The 24,457-nt window shown below is 43.0% G+C and overlaps 2 protein-coding genes across 2 annotated transcripts in view; both read left to right on the top strand.

Moving 5' to 3' along the window:
• LOC308051413 (protein mono-ADP-ribosyltransferase PARP8-like) overlaps positions 1-24,457 on the top strand; it is a gene marked incomplete at its 3' end in the record, with an annotated part of 187,084 nt that overhangs the window by 139,310 nt on the left and 23,317 nt on the right. Inside the window, exons 4-7 of the mRNA XM_080361840.1 lie at positions 5,013-5,102; positions 6,322-6,383; positions 11,323-11,400; positions 24,276-24,367. Coding sequence (XP_080217966.1) covers positions 5,013-5,102; positions 6,322-6,383; positions 11,323-11,400; positions 24,276-24,367 — 322 coding nt within the window. The remainder of the gene's footprint in view (positions 1-5,012; positions 5,103-6,321; positions 6,384-11,322; positions 11,401-24,275; positions 24,368-24,457) is intronic.
• Positions 11,329-24,457, top strand: part of LOC308051454 (protein mono-ADP-ribosyltransferase PARP8-like) — a gene marked incomplete at its 3' end in the record, with an annotated part of 111,648 nt that continues 98,519 nt past the window's right edge. The window contains exons 1-2 of the mRNA XM_080361891.1: positions 11,329-11,400; positions 24,276-24,367. The remainder of the gene's footprint in view (positions 11,401-24,275; positions 24,368-24,457) is intronic.

Genomic DNA, 24,457 nt, shown 5'->3' with positions numbered 1-24,457 from the left:
AGTTGGGAAAAGCATTTGTGTTACCATGTGGGCGACCCAGACAAAGGGAATTATCCATATGAAAGACAATCAGAAAAGAGCAAAAGCTATAATAGCATCACTGCTGATGCTGATTTCTCTCTGCATCTGCTTCAAACACTCTGTTGTTTTGAACAGACATAGTCTACTCCTGCTTATCAGTGAAGAGATCAAAGACTTCTTTAGAGATTCTAAAAGAAACAAAAAATATTTATTTTAGAAATATTACAGAGATGTTACAGATAATGATAAAAAAAGGCCAGAGGGTTTAATATAATTCATGATACTTACACTATTAAATACTCCCAGCTGAAAAATACACAATGTGGTGCAATCCAATGGTACTACCATGTACCTTTACTTGCACAGTGCCTGTCTGCCCTCACCCTTGCTTCCCTCTCCTGCTTCTGCTAACCTCTGTGCCACCTGAAATATCTGTGCAGTCTCTTTGTGAAGGAAATCAGGGAAACAAGCTAGCTGAAAACTATTAATAAATGTAATGGATTATGTGAAAGAATGCTCACAACCTTTGTGAGAGATATTTTTTTCACCAGTAAAAACTGGAGGAAAAACTGCTATTAATAATAATCTATTCAACATATAGTAAGCAAAGAAACTGAGATTTATAACATAGACAGTCATACCAGTGATAAATTTATTCACTGATTACTCCATTGACCTGATAATGAAAGGAAGGACAAAGAGTTGAAAAAAATCTGCATCATATTTTGTTAACGGTTTGTTTTATTAAATGTCAGTAATGGATTTATTAATTTCAGGGATTAAGATATTATGAAGGCACTGAAGTTGATATTTATGAACCTGTGAACTAACCTGGAGCACTGAACCAGCAGTTACTCCCACAGCACATAAGATCTTATTTCCTGACAAACTCTTCTGACTGATAGACCTCAAACTTCCCTTACAGATACTGTTTGCAGCATGCCCTGATAGCCTACAGACTGAGTGACTTTGGTGGCTCTAAAACCTAATAAATATTTTCTGCCATCATCCCCTATAATTTAAAGCTAGATAGAACTGTAGCTAACTTGATGAGGGGGGGTAAACCAGCTGTGCATGTTTACTGAATAAAAATCTAACCCTTCAAGCCTTTGGAAGATCTGATTTCATTCATATGTCAAGCATTTGCAGTATGTATGTTTGCTTTGTGATGAAGAGGTGTTTAGTGTGTTAGGAAGGATAATGACCCATTGCCATTTTACAGCTTTGATCCTAAAAATACTCACTTTGACTTAGTGAGCCAGATTCTTTATCTCCTCTCTTTGTGCTAAATCTCTAACTTAACATAACTGCTGTCTGTGGCTATGTCTTCTCCAGCATGTATTTTAAGGGATGTTTCAGGGACATGTCAGAGTGTGATGGTATAAAGCCTGGGAAGCTCTGTACTGGTATCCTCCTCAACTGGAAGACGATCTTCAAGTACTGCTGCTAGTTGCTGGAGTTCAGAGGAGCATATGCTCATCAAATTAAATTTCTCACGGGATAAGTCTTTACAGATCAAGATTTAAGTCCATTAGTGTGTAGCTATATCAAAGTCATATCCTTTGGAGATTAAGAGTGTATAATACACATTGGATCAAATTTCGCAATCCGTGAGAAGGCTGTCAGAGTTGATCATTGGATAAATTGCTAATGTATGCAATAATAGAAAACAGAAGAGATTAAGTTACCATACAAATTATATTCATTCAGCTGAAAGTGGTACCACCACAAGTAAATTTAGATATTATAAGGAGAGCTTTGGGTACTTTGTATACTCTAGCTCCATGCATTGTTGTTACATATGCTGTATCACTGCTTTGGCACTGATAACAGTGTGCAGCTATTGCTGAATCGCTTCATAAAGCATCAAAAGATTACAAACAGCTGAGTGTTAAATCACACCTATGGGGAACTGTAATATGACATGACAATTTTCAGTAATGGCAGACTCTGCTTAAGAAGAGAGGTGTTTCTGGGTGTATTGTGTTAGAAACTGGATGTTGAAGAAAGCAAACCAAACACAGTATCTTAATTTGAAGTTTCATTAGACTGATGGAAGGAAAGAAAAAAAACCCAATGGTTGCCAAATAGAAAAGGAAAACAAAAACTTGGCAGTGAAAAGTATATTATCCAGCTGCCAAGAAAGAATGACAAACGATGGACATAAAAATATAATTAAAATCCATATATGTGTATCTTGATAATTTTATATTCTGTACAGCACATATTGTTTTTTACCTACTTTTTCTACAGCAATAAGTTCTAGCACATGGATTTCCTTTCTCCCATCCATATATATGGTGTTAGGCATATTTAGACTGAAATGTTGACCTCAGTTGTTCCAGCTCATTAGACTCTATACCAGTGAGTTACATTCCCAAACCTGGGAAAGGAATGGGCATGTGTTGTATACCCAGAGCCATCCAGTATAATGAGCCTGACACTGAAATGATGGCAGCGAGGTAGAGCATGCAAACAGAGGCAAGGCAGGGGTATGTGAAGAGGGTGAGATGCAGCTGTCCTGGAGACATAGTTTATAGCCTGTCCTGCCAATAGACAAAAGTGGGAGGAGGAGTGAATGCTGTCAGATGGCTGGAGAGACCCCGTTTTATTCACACAGTGCTGTGCCAAGCATGTGGCCGAGCTAACAATAATTGAGCAGATGGAGCAGGTTGCTGTGCCCACTGGAGTGCAGTGCTCAGGGAAAAGTGTCAGCCTCCTGCAGCAATTGCCTGTTCGCAATGTATTTTTGTTGAGCTGAGTGCACATTACTCAGGTTACCTCATGGGATAGCACAGGAGCGGAAGTAGGCGAAGGTATGGGATTATTCCACTCTACTCAGTCTTTATCAGGCCACATCTGGAATACTGTGGTCAGTTTTGGTTCCCTCTATACAAAAATGATGTGGACAGGCTGGAAAGGGTCCAGAGAAGGGCCACAAAGATGATCAAAGGACTGGGAAGCCTGCCATATGAAGAAAGGCTGAGAGAAGTGGGCTTGTTCAGCCTTGAGAAAATAAAGCCATGGGGAGACCATGTTACCATGTTCCAGTATTTAAAGGGTGGCTACAAAGAAGATGGAGACTCCCTTTTTACCAAGTGTCACATGGAAAAGACAAGTGGTAATGGGTACAAGTTACTCCTGGGGATATTCCGATTGGACACAAGAGGGAAATTTTTCACAATGAGAACAATCAGCCATTGAAATAATCTGCCCAGGGAAGTGGTGGATTCCCCAACATTGGACACCTAAGATTCAGCTGGACAGGATACTGGGCCATCTTGTCTAGACTGTGCTTTTGCCAAGAAAGGTTGGACCAGATGATCCTTGAGGTCCCTTCCAACCTGGTATTCTATGATTTTATGATAGTGTCAGACTCAGTAGATCCGTGTGATTCTGTGTGGCAGAAAGACTGTTTCACAAGTGGTGGGTTGGGAAAGCCCCATGCACCTGTCTGTGTGTAGCAGTGCAGCTGCTAATCTGCAAAGGCAGCTTGGCACACCTGTGCGAGAAAGGGGTGGCAGTGCCAGGGTTTTGTCTTGATACCAGTTTCTAAGAAACACTGGTGTATTTACTGATAATAATACTGGTGTATTTACTGATCAATTGATGTTAACATTTTTAACGTATCACTTGAAGTGCTGTAGTCAAAGGCTTTGAGATTGCAGCAGTACACTTAAAATTATGTGTGAGTTCACACACTTTGCTGATGTGGGACTGGAGTGTTCAAAATTATGATAGATCAAGTCCTTTCTTCAGTTCTTTTATTTGTCTCTTTAACTACGATTACCTTAATTGTCAGCCTTTCTGCTCTAGAGTGTACGTTTCAATTCAGCCCAGATTAGCGGAAGACAAAATCAGAAATTAATGCAAAATAGGCGTCTGCATATACTACATAAAAACTTGCTGTTTCTTGTTTGTTATTACTAAACATTTGGCTGGAAAACAAAAAATCACAGCCCAATCTCCACATTTTGTAAGAAAGTTTGGAATAGATTTTCCATATTCATATCCATATCTAACATTTTTGTTAAGTGGGAGGAAAGATTTTTTTTTTTTTACACAAAATTATTGGGGTTGGAAGTGACTTCTGGAGATCATGTAGTCCAACCCACCTGCTAAAGCAGGTTCACCTAGAACAGATCGCACAGGAACACGTCCAGGCGGGTCTTGAATGTCTCCAGAGAAGGAGACTCCACAACCTCTCTGGGCAGCCTGTTCCAGGGATCTGGCACCCTCAAAGTAAAGTTTACCTCATATTCAGATGGTATCTCCTATGCTTAATTCTGTGCCTGTTGCCCCTCATCCTGTCGTTGGGCACCACTGAAAAGAGTCTGGTCTCCTCCTCTTGACATTCACCCTTGAGATATTTATAAGCATAAATAAGGTCCCCTCTTAGCCCTCTCCAGGCTGAACAGATCCATCTCTCTCAGTCTTTCCTCATAAGAAAGATGCTCCAGACCCCTAATTCATTTTTCCTGAATTAGGCACAAGAAAGGTTATCCACTGATAAGAAGATACTTCAAACATCTTTTATGTGACTAGGCAAAATGAGGCACAGATAGTTTGCATAGTGAACTGTTGACACCCAGCTCTGAATGCAGCCTTCACTCTGCACACCAGACCTAGCTTGAGTTTTTGTGTGACAAAAAAGCATAGAACAAGTTTTTATTTGGAAAAGTTTGACTCAAACCCCCATAAGCCTTGTGGGACAGTTCAGAGCAGCTCTTGCTGTGGTTCCTGAAAGCCATGACATTGGACTCCAGGGGTTTGCTTTTATAAAATTCAGGTCCAAATCTTCCATCCTTTTGGTATTTTTCTTTTCATTAGCAATCTCAGCAGAAAAAAAATACACTGGAAAATCATAGTGCTGGGCTTCCCTAACCACATGGGAAGTGGTTCCTTATGCTACAAACGTGGGATGGGCAACACTGGAAGGGGCTGGCAGAGCACAGTTGGACTTAACCACACAAGGTGTTTTTCTTTCTTAGATAACACTTATGTTTCCAGTTCTGATAACAACGAAGATGTGTCAGTTACCACAGATCCAATTCCAGTAATTTTCCACCAAATTGCTACAGGTAAACTTATGTCCTGAGAGTTTTATCAAGTTCATATTTTGTGAGGAAAGAAAAGACGTTGCCTGTACTTAAAGGAAGATATGTTAATCTGTGTACAGTTTGCTATTTTCTCACAGTCTTGTTCTAGCAATTTTCCCTATGTTTTATTCTTTTAATATCTTGCAATCTGTGCTGAAGCAATTGTCCCTGAATACAGTTAGACATGCTTAATACTTCCCAATTATAAGTTTTCATGCTCACTTGCTTAAAACTTCGCTAAATCTTCACCATTGGGGATGAAATATATAACTACCATTGCCTCTGGTGAACTATTTCAGGAAATTTCAAACAAAATAGTTCCTGTTTCACTAAATGAGACTATAGAAAGAAAATATTTTTTCCCAGTGATTTTGGAAAACTTCATTTGAAATTATTTCAATACTTTCAAAAAGTATTTGATATATGAAAGGGCATGCTTTTCAGACATCTAGTCACATTTATCCAAGACATAATCAAGATTTGTGCATACTCTATGGAGATTTTTTAGATTTTAGCAGCCAAATTCCCTGATGATTTCAGGCTGCAGGAGAAACTGCATAGAACAGTCTTAATTCTGGCAGTTTTTCAGATAGGAACGCTTGACTTTGCAGACTTTTTATTATTATTACAATACTTAAGGGCTTTTTTTGCATAACTACTTTGCGTAATTACTTTAAATTCCATTGGAAAACCAATATGATCTTCAGTCTCTGATCTCATTTATATTGATGTAAATAAAAACTATTTTTATTGAAGTTAGTGGGTGGCACCCAAACAAAACCTGGCCATTATAGTCAAAAGTTTAAGATAAATTTTACTTGCAAATATTTCTGTAAAGAATAAAACCCTATATTTTATATAGAAGATGATCTGATTTAATTTTGCAGAGGGATTTTGATTTTTTGTTCTTATGTGAAGTATACAAAATTAATGAATGACATTGAAGTGTAAATTACAGACTAGGAAAATCAAATCTCCTAGATGGACCAGCTGAGTTTCATTTCACAGTTAAAAATATGAGTCTTCTGAGATGTTGGGGCTTCTTAATTTTAAACTGTTGTATTGTAAACTCTTTGGTGTTTTTCATATCTGTAACTTTTTGTTCCTTATTTTCTCTACTACTCCAAGTATTTCAAGTCTGCATACGCAAAATTTTTTCACATTTTTCACATATGTTCCCTAATTTCCTGTTTCTTTTAAGAATTAAGAAAAACCAGTGATGTCAACTATTGCTTAGCCATAAAATCAAAATTACAGAGAGAGGTATGTATATTTTAACAAGTTATTTTAAGAAACAACAGAAGAGAATAAAATATGAATATTTACCATAGATTTTCTGTCAAATCTATGCTTACCCAAATTATAGGTTTACGCATGTTATCCTAGGAGGTATGGTTTTGACGCTTATTTTTTGTTCTGCGGTGGCATAGACCCTGTCTACCCTAAAAATACAGCTCTCCCAGAGAAGTAGATTGTGATGCCACTATCTTTTAACCTAGTCTTGCACATAGGACCACATCCCATTTATTAGCTCATTGCTTCTTCATGTGGCCTACAGCAGTCCCACTGGAGTCTCTGGACCTCTGCATGACACTATTCACCATAAGGAGCATCTGGAGTATTAAGGCCTTCCAGTCATGGTTGTATTTGTGCTGTACCTCTGGCATGGGTCTCTGACCAGTCTCACTGAGACACTAACTCAAGAAAGAAGTGGCACTAACATAAGGTGTACAGGGGCTGAAAGTGTTATGGGCTCAAAGTAAGTACCACATAGGCTTCCAGACCAAGCAAGAAATTGAGCACTGGATCAAGAATTCAAGTGTTTGACTTAAACACTTCCTTTGGTAAGGGTGATTGCTTTCTTTGGAATACTTGTTTCTTGACAACTGCTTTTTAGTTTCCGTTCTGTGTTTGATCATGGAAAAGGCAGATAAGCATGTTCAGATACGATAACGGGTATGATTGGGTTTTTTGAGATAAAACCTGATTTGATGTAAAAAGCTGCACTGGAAATATTTTGCTTCAGCTGCTTCATAATTGTATTCAATGCTGTGTAAATGTTAGAAATTCAAGTGCAATAAGAATTTATCCTTTTGATTAAAAGCCTGAGATACAGTTAGCTTCTATCAGACAGAGTCTGAGTTTTTATTTATTGTTCCAGTTGAATTAAGTACTTAAGTATGAAAGTACTGGAAAAAACCTTTAAATAAAATACTGTCCATTTCTGTTGTCTATATAGTTAGAGGTTTTGGTTAGGATAGGATGGGTTCATCACTATTGTAGTGTGAGAGTTTAATTTCTCTTTGCTTTGTGTTGAACTTTAGTTCAGTTGAGTACTCTTTTAAAAGAGACTTCCCCTTGAACTAAGGTTATTTTAAGACAAAGACAACTTAAGTAAATTTGTTTCTTTTCAGTAAAGTAGAAGCAGAAATTATTTTTTGCCTTGTCTTACAGAATTGCTGTGAAATGTATTCTATGCATATATACAGTGAATAGAGCAGGAATTTAGAGACAAAGGTAAGGAGGCCTCCTATGCCCCTAGGGAGAAATGGGTGTGCTCTGCTCGCTCCCTGAAATGCCTGTACACCAATGCACGCAGCATGGGGAATAAGCAGGAGGAGTTAGAATCCTATGTTCGGTCGTGAGATTATGATCTGGTGGCAATTACAGAAACATGGTGGGACAGTTCACATGACTGGAATGTGGTCATGGATGGCTATGCCCTTTTCAGAAAAGACAGGCCGGCCAGGCGTGGTGGTGGAGTTGCTCTCTATGTGAGAGAGCAACTACAATGTACTAAATTCTGCCCAGGAGCGGATGACGAGCGAGTTGAGAGTGTATGGGTCAGGAGGATCAAGGGGCAGGCTGGCAGGGGTGACACTGTTGTGGGCGTCTGTTACAGGCCACCAGATCAGGCTGAGGAAGTTGATGAGGCCTTCTATGGGCAGCTGAGAGTGGCCTGACAGTCACAGGCCCTGGTTGTTGTGGGTGATTTTAACTTCCCTGATGTTTGCTGGAAGGACCATTCAGACAGCCAGCCACAGTCCAGGAGGTTCCTCCAGTGCATTGATGATAACTTCCTCATGCAGATGGTGGAGGAGCCGACTAGGAGAGGTGCACTGCTGGATCTCATCCTCACTAACAAGGAGGGTCCAGTCGAAGCAGTAAAGGCTGAGGGCTGCCTGGGTTGCAGTGACCACGAGATGGTGGAGTTCAGCATCTTGTGTGGCAGGAACAGAATAGCAAGTAGAATTGCAACCCTGGACTTTAGCAGGGCTAACTTTGGCCTTTTCAAGCAATTGCTGGGGGAAATCCCATGGGCAAGACTGCTTGAAGGTAAAGGGGCCCAAGATAGTTGGACTGCATTCAGAGATTGCTTCTTCCACGCTCAGGATCAGAGCATCCTCACACGTAGGAAGTCAAGGAAGGGAGCCAGGAGGCCTGCCTGGTTGAATAGGGATCTGTTGTGTATGCTCAAGCAGAAGAGGAGAGTTTACAGGTCATGGAAGCAGGGGCTGGCCACTTGGGGAGAATATAAGGCTGCTGTTAGAGGATGTAGGAAGGCAGCTAGGATAGCCAAGGCCGCCTTAGAATTACAGCTGGCGAGAGGGGTCAAGGACAGCAAAAAGAACTTTTTCAAATACATAGCAGATAAAACTAATAGCAGAGGCAATGTAGGCCCACTGATGAATGGGGTGGGTGCCCTGGTGGCAGAAGATACAGAGAAGGCAGAATTACTGAATGCCTTCTTTGTCTCTGTCTACTCTGCCGGAGGCTGTCCTGGGGAGCCCTGTAACCCTGAGACCCCAGATGAAGCCAGGTCAACGTAGGAGTTTGCTTTAGTCGATGAGGACTGGGTTAGGGAGCAATTAAATAGTCTGGACATCCATAAATCCATGGATCCAGATGGGATGCATCCACGGGTGCTGAGGGAGCTGGCTGAGGTCATTGCTGGATCGCTCTCCATCATCTTTGCCAAGTCTTGGGAAACGGGAGAGGTGCCCGAGGATTGGAGGAAAGCAAATGTCACTCTAGTCTTCAAAAAGGGCAAGAAGGAGGACCCGGGTAACTATAGACCGGTCAGCCTCACCTCTGTCCCTGGGAAAGTAGTGGAACAGCTTATCCTTGGTGACATCTCAAGGCATATCAAGGCTAAGAGGGTTATTAGGGGCAGTCAGCATGGCTTTACCAAGGGTAAGTCATGCTTGACCAACCTCATAGCCTTTTATGAGAATGTAACAAGGTGGATGGATGATGGCAGAGAGGTGGATGTGGTCTACCTTGACTTCAGTAAAGCCTTTGACACAGTCTCCCATAGCACCCTCACAGCTAAGTTGAGGAGGTGTGGTGTAGACAGTAGAGTAGTGAGGTAGGTTGCAAACTGGCTAAAGGAGAGAAGCCAGAGAGTGGTAGTCAATGGTGCAGAGTCTAGTTGGAGGCCAGTATCTAGTGGAGTGCCTCAGGGGTCAGTACTGGGGCCAATATTATTCAATATATTCATTAACGATTTAGACGAGGGAATAGAGTGTTCTATCAGCAAGTTTGCTGATGACACAAAGCTGGGAGGAGTGGCTGACACGCCAGAAGGCTGTGCTGCCATCCAGCGAGACCTGGACAGGCTGGAGAGTTGGGTGGGGAATAACCTAATGAAATTTAACAAGGGAAAGTGTAGAGTCCTGCATCTGGGCAGGAACGACCCCAGGTTCCAGTATAGGTTGGGGAATTACATATTAGAGAGCAGTGTAGGGGAAAGGGACCTGGGGGTCCTGGTGGACAACAGGATGACCATGAGCCAGCACTGTGCCCTTGTGGCCAGGAAGGCCAATGGCATCCTGGGGTGTATTAGAAGGGGGGTGGTTAGTAGATCGAGAGAGGTCCTCCTTCCCCTCTGCTCCGCCCTGGTGAGACCACATCTGGAATATTGTGTCCAGTTCTGGGCCCCTCAGTTCAAGAAGGACAGGGAACTGCTGGAGAGGGTCCAGCGTAGGGCAACGTGGATGATTAAGGGAGTGGAGCACCTCCCTTATGAAGAAAGGCTGAGGGAGCTGGGGCTCTTTAGTTTGGAGAAGAGGAGACTGAGGGGTGATCTTTTTAATGTTTATAAATATATAAAGGGTGAGTGCCACGAGGATGGAGCCAGGCTCTTCTCGTTGGCAAACAATGATAGGACAAGGGGTAATGGGATCAAGCTGGAACACAAGAGGTTCCACTTAAATTTGAGAAAAAACTTCTTCTCAGTAAGGGTGACAGAGCACTGGAACAGGCTGCCCAGGGAGGTTGTGGAGTCTCCTTCTCTGGAGACATTCAAAACTCGCCTGGACATGTTCCTGTGCGACCTCACCTAGGCGTTCCTGCTCCAGCAGGGGGATTGGACTAGATGATCTTTTGAGGTCTCTTCCAATCCCAAACATACTGTGATACTGTGAAATGGGATTTAAATGTCTGACCACAGAAATAAGTGATGAGTATATTTGACTTTTATGAATTAATATCTTCAAGTAATTACATAATTATAAGTAAAGGTTCCATTGGTAGGAAGCAGAATGTAACACTCAGCTGCAGTCTGTACCGTGATCAGTTCTATTTACCTGAGTGAAATTATTCACAGAGAAGCCTATTTAGAGCAGGTTTTACTTGGGTAAGTATATTACTTTCTAATCCTTAATTTTCAAAGACAGAACAGAGCTAGTCAGAAAACTAAGTCTGAACTTTTCTGGCAACAGGCTGGTACTTCTGTTAAAGATAGTAATTAAGCAGCAGTGTGTCAGAGAGTTTTTTAAATAAAGGAACTTAAGAGATCCCATGCTCAGGCTTGAATTATTTCCTTAAACTATTAGAACTGATTTACTAGAATAAAGTATTTTTTTCTAGGTCACTTAAATGCCAAATGAATTAAGTCCAGAAACTCTCTTGGTGGGTAAATGATGTTTTGTTTAGCAGAAGCATAGAGTGAAGTATCCCTGCATAGTCTACTGAATTCTCCAGTTCCATAAAATACCACACTGTGTCTGTACCCAAAGTATTATTCCTCCAACTTACATTTAGGGTGTTTTTATGTACCTAGGTAGTGGGTGATTGTTTTGTCTGGGATCTCTTAATAAAGGGTGCTTAGAGCTTATTTGTAAAAACATAATTACTGTAGTTAGAATTAGAACAATAAATGTATTGCTTGTATCATTGTTAACTCTCCTTTTCCATTAAGGAGTCACAGCACAACAGCACAGTTGAAGAAGACTCTGAAGGTGATAATGATTCTGAGGAATTTTATTATGGAGGACAGGTAATGAAGGATATTTTTGCGCATTTCAAGAAATTAATATTATAAAGATTCTGTTGTTCATGACATTATAAATTTATTATAATTAATTTATTATGTTTATTCAACATAGAATAGAATGCCGTGTATATATACATATAGCATTTTATAGTAGAACTATTGAATATTTTATACTGTGTAATTGTATCAAATTTAAAATGAGTTTATTTACATTTGTAAAACTGTAAGAATAGAAAAACCAAGTGCTCTTCAGGACATTTGAAAACTGAAGCCAGTTGCTTATGATGAAATAGATATTCACTCTTTAAAGCACATCCCATTATTGATACAAATGGGAAGTAAGGATGGATCAAAATCTGCTTCCTTCCGGAAGACTGCCATTTTATAAAGTCAAGAGCACTGAAATTTAATGGTTATTACAAAATAATTTTGATCTAGGCAATAGTCCATTATTTTTCTGAGCTCTACAGTTAAATTTACCTTGGAAAATGCTGCATATTTTTAGATTAAAGTACTGCTCTTTGTCTTTAGTTCTTGTTGCCTCAGCAGAATTAGTTATTATTACGTTCTCTTATGTACTGGGAAATAAAATCTCTTCATAACTTTTCCTTTTGCAATGTCAACAGAGTGCTTCATGCTGCTAGTCTCTTTATTCATATTTTTCTTATGTTTTTAGTCTATTGCTCCAAAGAAATCATTCCTCACTTATATTATTAGAATTGTTTATTTCTGTGAACATTTTAATGAATTACAGTTGCTGTTTATTAAAGTTGTCACTGCCTCAGCCTCGAGGCTGAAGCCATCCATGCCCTGAGTGTGCAGAGTCATGGCTGCTGGAGTGTGCCAGCTGATTGAGTTGATGCAGAGAGCATGAGATGCTGTTGAGCAGGACATTGCCGAGCCTCTTCTCTTGAAGAGCCAACAGCATGGTGGGGTTAGAACACAAAATACACGCTGAGGTGGTTTATTCTAAAAAAAAAAATATAAGCATGTCCCTAAAAAGCTATTAGAAGTGATATTGAAATGTGAACTGAAAGAATGTATTTTCAGTGTTAGAAAATAATTGACATGGGGTATTGACTCATGTTCGCTTCAAAAATGACTGCAGGAAATGCCTCTGTGTACACATACGCAGGCATGTCGCAAGAAGAACCAGAGGCCACGAATGCATTGCAAAGAGCAAGTTTTATTTTAGTTACCTCTCTACTGGGGGATCTCCGAAACCACACCTAAGCTCCCAGGTAGAGGTGACACAGGCAGGGATGCAGGCGCTGGTGAGTTCAGCCCTGCTGGAAGATCGCCGGGCCTGCTGAGCTCGCCTGTATTTCAAGGCTTCAGGCAGGCACAGCCTCCCGCTCTTTCTCACAACAAAGCAGGAATCTCAGACATAGTGATAAGGTGCCTAGAGTTTCTCACAGGCCTATGTTATCTAACACAGAGGTTCTACTCATCAAGCACACAAGGTCAGTAAAACAATTAGTGTGATGTATGTGCTTTTTCTACAGACAGGTGCAAGTCACTTGAGCGTATTTACATTTAACTAATCTCCTCACCAAATCTTCAACTATATTCCCATGCAGCCTCCCTTCAGCTGCTGACTCCTACAGCCCAGCAGAGAGCTGGGAAAGATCATGTACACATATTTCAGTGCAAAGACGGATATCTTACTTCAATCTTTCTGAAAGGAAAAATCTTCCGATTTTGCCCTGTACTGATGAGTTGTGTGTACTGGCTTCATTTTTCAGCTCTGCAGAGTGCTTACTTTTGGAATCACTGCAAATGCATTTAGTAAAGGATGCCTGCCTATGTTATATGAACACAGAGAGCAGTAAATCATTTTGCAAGGTGTAAAAGAGCAGTGTAATAGGAAATACTGGTTAGAATTTAGTAACCTTATATTTGAAGTGGAAACTACATTATATTACATTGTCATTTTTTTTAAGGTAGAGTCATAGCATCATCGAATCATTTCAGTTGGAAGAGACCCTCAGGAACATCGAATACAACCATAACCTAACCTAACCTACCTCTAGCACTAAACCATATCCCTAAGAACCTCATCTAAATGCCTTTTAAACACCTCCAGGGATGGTGACTCCGCCACTTCACTAGGCAGCCTGTTCCAATGCCTGACAACCCTTTCCGTGAAGATTTTTTTTCGTAATATCCAATCTAAAACTCCCCTGGAACAATTTGAAGCCATTTCCTCTCGTCCTATCACTTGCTACTTGGGAGAAGAGACCAGCACCCTCCATGCTACAACCTCCTTTCAGGTAGATGTAGAGAGTGATAAGGTTTCCTCTTAGCCTCCTTTTCTCCAGGCTAAACAGCCCTAGCTCCCTCAACTGCTCCTCATAAGACTTGTGCTCCAGGCCTCTCACCAGCTTCATCGCACTCCTCTACACTCTCTCTAGTATTTCAATGTCCTTCTTATGATGAGGGGCCCAAAAGTGAACACAGTATTCAAGGTGGGGTCTCACCAGGGCCTGAGTACAGTGGCACAATCACTTCTCTAGTCCTGCTGGCCACTCTATTCCTGATACAAGCCAGGATGCTGTTGGCCTTTTTGGCCACCTGGGCACACTGCTGGCTCATATTCAGCTGGCTGTCAATCAACACCCCCAGATCCTTTTCCGCCAGGCAGCTTTCCAACCAAACTTCCCTGAGCATGTAGCGCTACCTGGGGTTGTTATGACCCAAGTGCAGGACCCAGCACTTGGCCTTGTTAAACCTCATACAATTGGCCTCAGCCCAACGATCCAGCCAGTCCAGATCCCTCTGTATGGCCATGTTACCCTCCAGCAGATCAACACTCCCACCCAATTTGGTGTCATCTGCACACCTACTAAGGGTGCACTCAATCCCTTCATCCAGATCATTGATAAAGAGATTAAACAAAACTGGCCTCAATACTGAAACCTGGGGAACACCACTTGTCACCAGCCGCCAACTGGATTTGGCTCCGTTCACCACAACTCTTTGGGCCAGGCCCTCCAGCCAGTTCTTTATCCACCAAAGAGTACACCCATCCAGGCCATGAACTGCCAGCTTCTCCAGGACAATGCTGTGGGATACATTGTCAAAGGCCTTACTGAAGTCTAAGTACACAACATCCACAGCCTTTCCCTCATCTATTAGGTGAGTCACCTTGTCATAGAAGGAGATCAGGTTGGTCAAACAGGATCTGCCTTTCATAAACCCATGTTGACTGGGCCTGATCGTATGGTTCTCTTGTAAGTGCTGCGTGATGTTACTCAAGATCATCTGCTCCGTGACCTTCCCCAGCACCGAGGTTAGACTGACAGGTCTATAGTTCGCCGGATCCTCCTCCTGGCCCTTCTTGTAGATGGGTGTCACGTTAGCCAACTTCCAGTAAACTGAGATCTCCCCAATTAGCCAAGATTGTTGATAGATAATGGAAAGTGGCTTAGTGATCACCTCTGCCAGCTCCCTCAGCACCCTTGGGTGTATCCCATCTGGGCCCATAGACTTGTGGGTGTCCAAGTGGTGTATCAAGTCACTAACCATTTCCCCTTGGATTATTGGGGCTTCATTCTGCTCCCCATCCCTGTCTTCTGGCTCAGGAGGCTGGGTACCTGAAGCACAACTGTTCTGACTATTAAATACTGAGGCAAAGGCAGCATTTAGTACCTCAGCCTTTCCCTCATCTTCTGTCACTATGTTTCCCGCTGCATCCATCAGGGGATGGAGATTCTCCTTAGCCCTCCTCTTGTTGCTAATATATTTATAGAAACATTTTTTGCTGCCTTTCACAGAGGTGGTCAGGCACAGCTCCAGTTGGGTTTTGGCCCTTCTAAGTTTCTCCCTCCATAACATCACAGAATTCTTGTATTCCTCTTTAGTGGCCTGCCTCTCCTTCCAAAGGTTATAAGTTCTCTTTTTATTCCTAAGTTCCAGCCACAGCTATCTATTCAGCCAAGCCGGCCTTCTTCCCTGCCAGCTCGCCTTCCGGCACACGGGGACAGCCTGCACCTGCACCTCTAAGATTACCTTCTTGAAGAGAGACCAGCCTTCCTGGACTCCTTTGACCTTCAGGACTGTCTCCCAAAGGACTCTGCCAACCAGCCTTCTAAACAGGTCAAAGTCTGTTCTTTCGAAGCCTAAAGAATCAGTTCTGCTGACCACCCTTCTAACTTCTTCAAGGATGGTAAACTCCATCATTTCATGAACGCTAAACCCAAGGCGACCTCTAACTAACACGTTGCCCACAAGCCCTTCTCTATTTACAAACAACAGATCTAGTGGGGCTCCTTCCCTGGTAGGCTCGCTAACCAGCTGTGTCAGGAAGTTGTCTTCCATGCACTGAAGGAGCCTCCTAGACTGCTTCCTCTCTGCTGTGTTGTACTTCCAGCAGACATCTGGTAAGTTGAAGTCCCTCATAAGAACAAGGGCTAGTGATCGCGAGACTTCTCCCAGCTGCCTGCAAAATATTTCTTCTCCTTCTTCAGGATGTCCGCCTTGATGGCCTTCCCCTTGATTCCCACCCATAGGCACCCTATAATTAACTTCCAACAATCAAAACCTTCCCTAACATTCATGGCTACCCCATCTCCTCTTCTTCCTCCCCTATCCCTTCTGAAGAGTTTATAGCCATCCATTGCAGTGCTGCAGTTATAGGAGTCATCCCACCTTGTTTCTGTGATGGCAATTAAATCATAGTTTTTCTGCCTCACAAGGGCTTCCAGCTCCTCCTGTTTGTTGTCCATACTGCGTGCATTTGTATATAAGCACTTCAGATGAGCCGTTGATTCCACTGGGATGGCAGACTGAAGGGTCTCATTAGCACTACCCTCAGATGCCTGCATGTTGTCCTTGAGTGTGCCTCTGCCACATCTGGCTTCTTCCCCCTTCAAATCTAGTTTGAAGCCCTCTCAATAAGTCCTGCTAACTCCTGCTCCAGGATCTTTTTCCCCTTTTGAGACAAGCCCATCCCATTTGTTGCTAGCAGACCAGGTGCCATGTAAGCTGACCCATGATCAAAAAAACCAAAATTCTGCTGGTGACACCAGTCCTGCAGCCAGGTATTCATCTGCTGGTTCTTCCTGTATTTTTCCTCATCATACCCTGCAACTGTGGGGTTAGAGAACACTACTCGTGCTCCTGATCCCTTGACCAATCGTCCCAAGGCCCTGAAGTCTCTCTTGATCGTCTTTAGTTTTCCTTTTTCAGTTTCATCACTGCCCACCTGAAAAATTATTAGTGGGTAGTAGTCTGAGGCCCTAACCCGGGCAGGAAGTTTCCTTCTAACATCTTTAGCCCTGGCCCCAGGGAGGCAGCAGACTTTCCTAAGAAGTGGGTCTGGCCTGCATATAGGGCCTTCTGTTTCTTTTAGAAGGGAGTGTCCTACAACCACAACACACCTTTTTTTCTTGGTGGGAGCTGTTTTGATGGAGGGTGCAGGGTGACTCATCTTCTGTGGCACCTCCAACTCAGTGGAACTGCCTCCCTCAATGTTGTTGTTTGGTTCCACTTGCAAGGTCTTATACCCATTTTGCAAGGGAACCTGTGAGGGTGGAGTGGTCAAAGTAGGAACCCTCCCGCTAGGCAGGAACTTGCTGCCATTGCCCCTTATTCCTCATGTTGCTGTATTCTACATCCTGAGCCTCATGCCTGTTGGACAGAGGCACCTGGGAAGCTGGAGTGGGTAGGGGGGTGTTTCTTCTGCCACCCCTAGTGTGGACTTGCTCCCATTCATCCCTTTCCCTCGACCTGCCTTCTTCAGTGAGGCAAGGGGAGGAGACAGGAAGCCTGCACTCCCTGGGAGGGTGTTTAAACCTCCCCCGGTAGCTCTTGGCAGCGCCCTTTACAGGCGAGTCAGCCTCCCTCTCGAAATCAGCCGCTTTCACGGTCAGGGATAGTTCTAACATTTCTAAGTGGTTATAGCTGGAAAGACAAGAGAAGCAACTGATGATGAGACGAAGATCATGGAAAATGGGAAATAGCATTTGATGGGCAGTGAAAACAAGATGTGACCTTTTGGTCATAAATTAAATGCTTGTATCTGCTTCCTAAGCACCTGCTTGTAAACCTCCCTAAGGATTTAATGGATAAGTGATTCAATAGCCTAAGTCCTATTGATTTTCAATGAGTTGTTATGTGGGACAAAATAATCTGAGCTGGGTCTTGGATTAAAAACTGAGACTTTCTAAACACAGACCCTTCAGGCACAGTAAAATTATTACATTTTTTAGCCTTTATATTCACTTTCTATGAGACTCTCTGTTAATTCTTACGTTGAATCTCTATCTTCTACATTTGCAAGAGAACAAGAGATTGAAACAGTAATACTACTGCCTTTGGCACTCTCTCTTGTGCAGGACATACTTGCAAATGCAGATACACAAAATTCTGGCAGTCTCTTCTGTGTACATCAGCATGCCAGTGTCACTAATTCAAGGATGGAAAATACCACACTGTGATCTTACAATTTGCCAGAACACTGCTTTTTTTCCTTTTTGAGTTCATAAGCATTTACCATCAGAAAATAGGTTGGAGAAAACATTATGCTGAGCAGTTCTGTGTTCTGCATAGTGTTCCTTTTGGATTTTACTATTATTGATACGGAATATTGCTTAAAAAATGTGGTTTAGGACTGTCACAGAGGGACCCCGAAATTAGTTTTAGGCAGACAACCAAGGTCCAAACAGACTTTTATTCCGTCTGGGAAAGTCCAGAAAAACAACCAATCAGAAACAGGGTTCATACAATTAGTTAGCACTCTGGTAACATAAAATACAGATTCGGATATCAACTGGAGGAGATTATTTGGGGTACAGCAAAATAAGAATAATGGAGATCCACAGCGTGCATACACGCACTCACAATAAACAACACCAGAGCCGTCCCTGACTCCAGGAAAAATACACTCACTTGTCTAGTGAGGAAAACACCCGCCCAAGTGGCGAGGAATTATTTAATACGCTCACTTATCTGGCGAGGAAATACTAAGTTATCACTCACCCACATGCAGAGATGAGGCAATCCCATTTTTTGGGAGATTACCTTAGACGGGTGTCCCAGTCCCAGGAGGGCTCTCGGTGGCAGCATTTGGCCTGTGGCTCCGAGAGGACCGCACAAAGAGCAGCCTTGGCGGGATCCCCGTTTTATAGTCTGGTCAGATCTGGCTGTGGGCAGTCTAGAAGCTTCGTGGCTTCTCTGCTAACGACTCTGGCCTGGGTCTCACAATAAGAGCCATTAGCTGCCCCATTGAAGGAAGGGGGGGGCTGTGCACACATGCAGCTGCCACATAAGTTCTCGGTGGGGGGGGGGGGGGGGGGGTGGTGTGGTCTATGTGTACTGCCACACTATCCACCCTGTGACCACAGTCATGATCTGACACTTTGGAGTTGTTATGCAGTCACCTCTTGCCTCCAAAGTCAAAAGGGGCCATTTCTGTTGGTGAGTTTTGATGTCTGCTGTGGATCACCATACCTCATGTGTCATCTTATCACCATACAGATCAACCTACCAATGAACAATAGAATAGTGCAAGTTCCAACAATTACAGTTATTAACAACTATTGGAGGAGGCTGGTTAGCCATCCTGGTAAGGAGAACAAATACATCACCAGTTGGTCCCCAGTACAGCAACAATTGCCCGAGTCCTCTGTTATTTGTCCTTGTAATGACACAGCTTCCTGTATACACCCTTTTCCTCCAAGAGGATCAAATGTAATATGGCCTGGCTTTGGACAGTCCTCCTGTTTCAGGGAGTCTATGCGATATCATGCATAGAGTTCATTAGTGTTTCCAGTTGCAGGACTGTCTCCTGAATGGGCTGTTGGTATCGCCCTGGTGTAACTCTCATTTCCAAGGACTGACTTTTAACCATCACTGACTTCAGCTGGAGTGTCTTCCACCCCGTCATCTTCCTTTTGTCCTGCAAGAGAACACAAACACAGGCCTCGGTCCCTTTGGTACCGGGCTTTTATAGTTAGAAATCCAGGACTATCCACCGGACACTAATGCAGTGGGTTTTCCCATTGTCTGTTATCAAGCTGCTGTCTGTTAGTGGCCTCTCAGAGCAAAATGCCCTGATTTTGGGCTTCCATAGCTCCACCAGCAGTTATTGACAATGAAAACAGCTTGTGCCAATCGTGTGTCCCAGCTGTTTCATGAGACATCTGCATGTTTTTAATCAAACCATTGGTTCGTTCCACGATCCCATTGGCTTGGGGATAATATGGTGTATGAAACATCCACTTAATATCGTTGTTCACTTTCCTTAAATGCGGTGGAAGAAAACAACAAAGGTCTGGCTGGCCCTTTTGGTCTCCTTTGGAATATACTGCAATAGGAAGCATATTCTGCAAACCTCCATTCCATGTCGATAGGTTCCAAATAGCCTCTGCTCAACCAGTTCCTTATTGTCTCTGCCCACTAAGATGTCATCTATATATTGATACATGTGAATGCCCCAGAGCACCTCCACAGTGTCAATAAGTTTTCCCAGGTAAAAGCAAATTGTGCTTTGTCTTCTTCCCTCAGAGGGGAATAACGAAAAACATATCTTTGTTAAATACCACTGGCCTATCAGGCTTGCGAACGGGCCAAGATAAGGAGAATGGGTGTGACTATTTATTTATCAAAATCATTAATGACTTCCATAATGCCCTGTTTGGCTGCGGTGGAGTGCAGGTTATTTTTGATAGCAAGTTACAAAATCTTAATGTTAGCAGCCTTTTAGGCTGCAGCAATGCAAGCACCCTTATCAGCAGACTAATCACAGAAAAGCACTGAGCGGGGGCGGGGTTGCCGGTCCCAAGCCGCGGCACCACTGATTTTTTTTTCCTGCAGTTTGAAAGACAGGGAGGGGCGCCTGCCCACAACGAGGGAGGCGGCCAGCTCGGGGGAGGCGCATGGAGAAGCGGGGGAAGCTTCACAGGGAGAAGTTTGCAGCTAATTTTCCGAACTCTCTTGTCCCCGTTTCTGCTGCCGTTTTCTGGGTCCAGTAGGTCCCAGAGCAGCAGGCACAGGAGGAGAAGAGGGCTTTGCTTGCTATGATCGGTAGCCTCTTGAATTTTCTCTCTGAAGGACTGGACATGTATTTTTAAAACGTCCAGCAACCCTTTGATAAGCGGCCGAAGATGGGTCGGATCCACCAGCGCAGGGGAGGGTTTTCCAGCCGCCAGGCGCAGCGGCACGGACGGGGACAGGGACAGGCTACTGTCGCTGCCAGGATCCAGCGCACTCCCGGTCCTGGAGCGGCGGCTAGGCTCTTCTTGTTCATGCGGTACGTGGAGGGGGAGAGGCGGCTCCGCCTCCGTCCACCCTGAAATAAATAACTTACGCTTTTTCTATGGATAAACAACATTTAATCCAATTCCTTGTATTCCTTAAACACGTGTTCATTAGAGCATAAGCAAAACAGCGCTGGGTGCGTGGGGGATTCGCTCCGCCCAACACGCACACCTTTAAACAATAAGAAGTGTGCTTAAATACAGTAAGGTATTACATATTCATAATGACCCCAGGAACGCCTATACATATTCATAACCTTTCCCCGCTTCTGATTAAAATGAGTCTCAGATAACCATTTCCGTAGACCCTCCCCTGTTGCGCCTGCGCAGTGCCACTTGGTGAATTTGAGGAGGGGTCTTTGGGGGTCTTTGGATGAAGGCTCCTTCAGCTTCGTCACAGTGAACTTTTTACCTTTGGCTCATTATGTTGAATTGACTGGGACCCAAGCTGCCAAGTCGATTGAAACCAGACTGGCGCCCCCTTTTGCTGTAAATCTTCGTTATCTTGTCTCCTCAAGTTTACAGCTAGGTGCAGTAAAACTTCTTATCTTGGCATTCGATGGGGTTCTGTTCTTCTTAACATAAAGCTCTAAACTAAGCGTTTATTGTGTGACTAAGCCTTAAAGTGTTAGTTCATTAGTAGGCACCCATTATAAGTTTTAGTTAACCCTTAAAATGTTAGTTCCCTCTGTCAATATAACTTCATATAGAAGTTTCATGGAGCTTAACCACCTTTTCCTTTTTCCAGGTTCAGAGTCCGTGCCTCATTTGGTTATATCTGTAAACATTAAACATCTTAGCACGAATCACAACTGCATTTTTCACAACCCCGTCGGTCCCTCCGGTCCCGACAACGAACGGCAATCCGTACCGAGTCCACCCTGCGGGGGGGCGAGCGGCCAGCTATCGCGAGCCCACCGAGGTGCCGGCGGCACTGCGATATCGCTACAAATCAAGTCGTTTACGACTGATATGCCGCTGGGTGCTCCATGCTCGGCAGTAGGCGGGGGGGGGGAGCGTCCGGACTATCACTTAAAAACACACCAGGTTCCCAACAGCCTGCAGCTTCCTCATTACTCAATAATATCCAATCACCCTTGGTACACGGGGTAGTACTACGCGTCTCAATTTTAATAAACAACGCCAGAGCCGTCCCTGACGCCAGGAAAAATACACTCACTTGTCTAGTGAGGAAAACACCCGCCCAAGTGGCGAGGAATTATTTAATACGCTCACTTATCTGGCGAGGAAATACTAAGTTATCACTCACCCACATGCAGAGATGAGGCAGTCCCATTTTTTGGGAGGTAACCTTAGACGGTGTCCCAGTCCCGGGAGGGCTCTCAGTGGCAGCATTTGGCCCGTGGCTCCGAGAGGACCACACAAAGAGCAGCCTTGGCAGGATCCCCGTTTTATAGTCTGGTCAGATCTGGCTGTGGGCAGTCTAGAAGCTTCGTGGCTTCTCTACACCCCCCTACTGTGGCTACATGCACCTCTGCACCCCTCCTACTGTGGCTACGTGCGCCCCCTCCTCTCCGAACGACTCTGGCCTGGGTCTCACAATAAGAGCTGCCCCATTGAAGGAAGGAGGGGGCTGTGCACACATGCAGCTGCCACATCAGTTCTCAGCGGGGAGGGGGCGGGGAGAGTGTACTGCCACAAGGACGATCAAAGGTGATGGATGAGTTACAGCTACAATTTGTAAAATGATTGCTGTGCTCTCTTTGGAAGCAAGACAGCAATTATTGATGCATTTTTAAAGAATTCATCTTTGAGTAATGAGCATATAAAAACGATTGGTTTGCTCTTGCTCCTACCTTAGAGTGGAAAAGCAATTATAATAGAAGTTTTCGTCCTGTGCTCTTATACTTTGGAAATTATTCTGATATGCTTGTCCAAACAAGGCAGGGATACTTGTCTTATACTCTTCTGGTCATGAATATCATTGATATCTCTGATAAATACATGCCCATGCTATTCTGATGAATTCTATGCCTTATATTTCAAGAATTCTAAGCCTGATCAAATTATTCTTTGATAATTTTCATACGTAAAAAGTGATCATAGAATCATATAATCATTTCGGTTGGAAGAGACCCTCAGGATCATCGAGTCCAACCATAACCTAACCTAACTCTAGCACTAAACCATGTCCTTAAGAACCTCATCTAAACACATTTGAAACACCTCCAGGGATGGTGACTCCAGCACTGCCCTGGGCAGCCTGTTCCAATGCCTGACAACCCTTTCCATGAAGAATTTTATCTTAATATCCAATCTAAACCTCTCCTGGTGCAGCTTGAGGCCATTTCCTCTTGTCCTATCACTTGCTACTTGGGAGAAGAGACCAACACTCTCCATACTACAACCTCCTTTCAGGTAGTTGTAGACAGAAACTATTGATCAGCTGATTATTTTAATTAAATTGAAATTCAATTAGATAGAAAAGTACATCTCAAGGTATCAGAGCTGGAAGTGTCACAGCACTGGTCTATAGGTTTGGATGTACAAATGGAAGAAACAGTACTTCAGATAGATACAATTCTACAATAGCAAGAATTCTCAGCAGGAATTCATGTATAAGGATGTATATATGTGTAAAGGGATAAATTGCACTCTTGTGCTTTGCTCTCTGAATTTGTCAAAGGTACAAGCCAAATCCTGCTCTCATTTCTGAATCTGTCCAAATCTAAGGAGTTCATCAACTTTTGTGAAATTATGGTCATTCTAATTGGTATAAATAAATAGAATTAGGCTCACACAACCAGGAGCATATTGCTTAAAGAGAATGTAGTAATAGACTCAATATATTGTTACAAGCCTAAAAAGTTTTTTTTGGTCTTTGTAGAAGACAGGAGGATATTAATTATTTTGACTTCATACAGCCCAACCAAATCAGCTCACAATTTTTCTTTATGGTGTAGGCACTAACATAACTGTTTCCACTTTCCATGCAGAGTTTTAAAAAGTTGGGATGATGTCTAAACACATTTCTTTACACCTTCTCTGGTAAAATGCTTAAAATTGGAAAGTGTTCTTTAATTATTTTTCTTTTTGTTCTGATATAATTGCATTGGTAGATATAATAGTCAAATACAGCCAATTACTAGATTGAAAATGTTACTTCAACGCTGAGACACTTGATATATAGTGTAGTCTCATACCTCTTGTTGAGCTCAAGCCATTCTGTGTCCTAAGTGTATGAGAGTGTGACAACAAGCAAAATGGAGCAAACCTTTGTCCTGTAGTGGTTGGACTGGGATGCTATGACTGGGGAGATCTGGTTCTTCTCCTACTTACCAGTTTTAAAATGCACAAGTGGCCCAGAACAGACCCCAGGACAAGACAGGACAGAAGGATGAGTCCTTTGCAGCTTCTCTTCCCACAAATGGGACTAGGACCCTCTGGAATTTTGATGCAAAAATGCCTGCTTTGCAAATTGTATTGCTCAGGAGATCTAGACCGCCTCAGTGCTTCAGCTTATCAACAGTGTCCTTTCTGAGCATGGCATTAAGGAATCTTTATGCAGCATATTTTGCAGGGAGAACTTTGAAGAGCCTGGATTAGGTGCCAGTAATGAAATAAATAAGAACTCCCAGAATATTTTTCTTCCGGTAGGTTAGCTATGATGGAGAACACAAGCACCCACAGCTGGAAGCTGATTTGACAGCAGTGAGAGAGATCTATGGACCTAATGCAGTATCTCTCAGGTATGTCATTGACTCTTCTGTATTGTGTAATCTTTAATGTTTTGGAGATTGACTTCCATGTGGACTTTCCCTCACAGCCAAAACACAAGT

This window comes from Nesoenas mayeri (genome assembly GCF_963082525.1).
Source record: "Nesoenas mayeri genome assembly, chromosome: W".
Taxonomy (NCBI): Eukaryota; Metazoa; Chordata; class Aves; order Columbiformes; family Columbidae; genus Nesoenas; species Nesoenas mayeri.
This window is presented reverse-complemented; position numbering and strand designations above follow the sequence as displayed.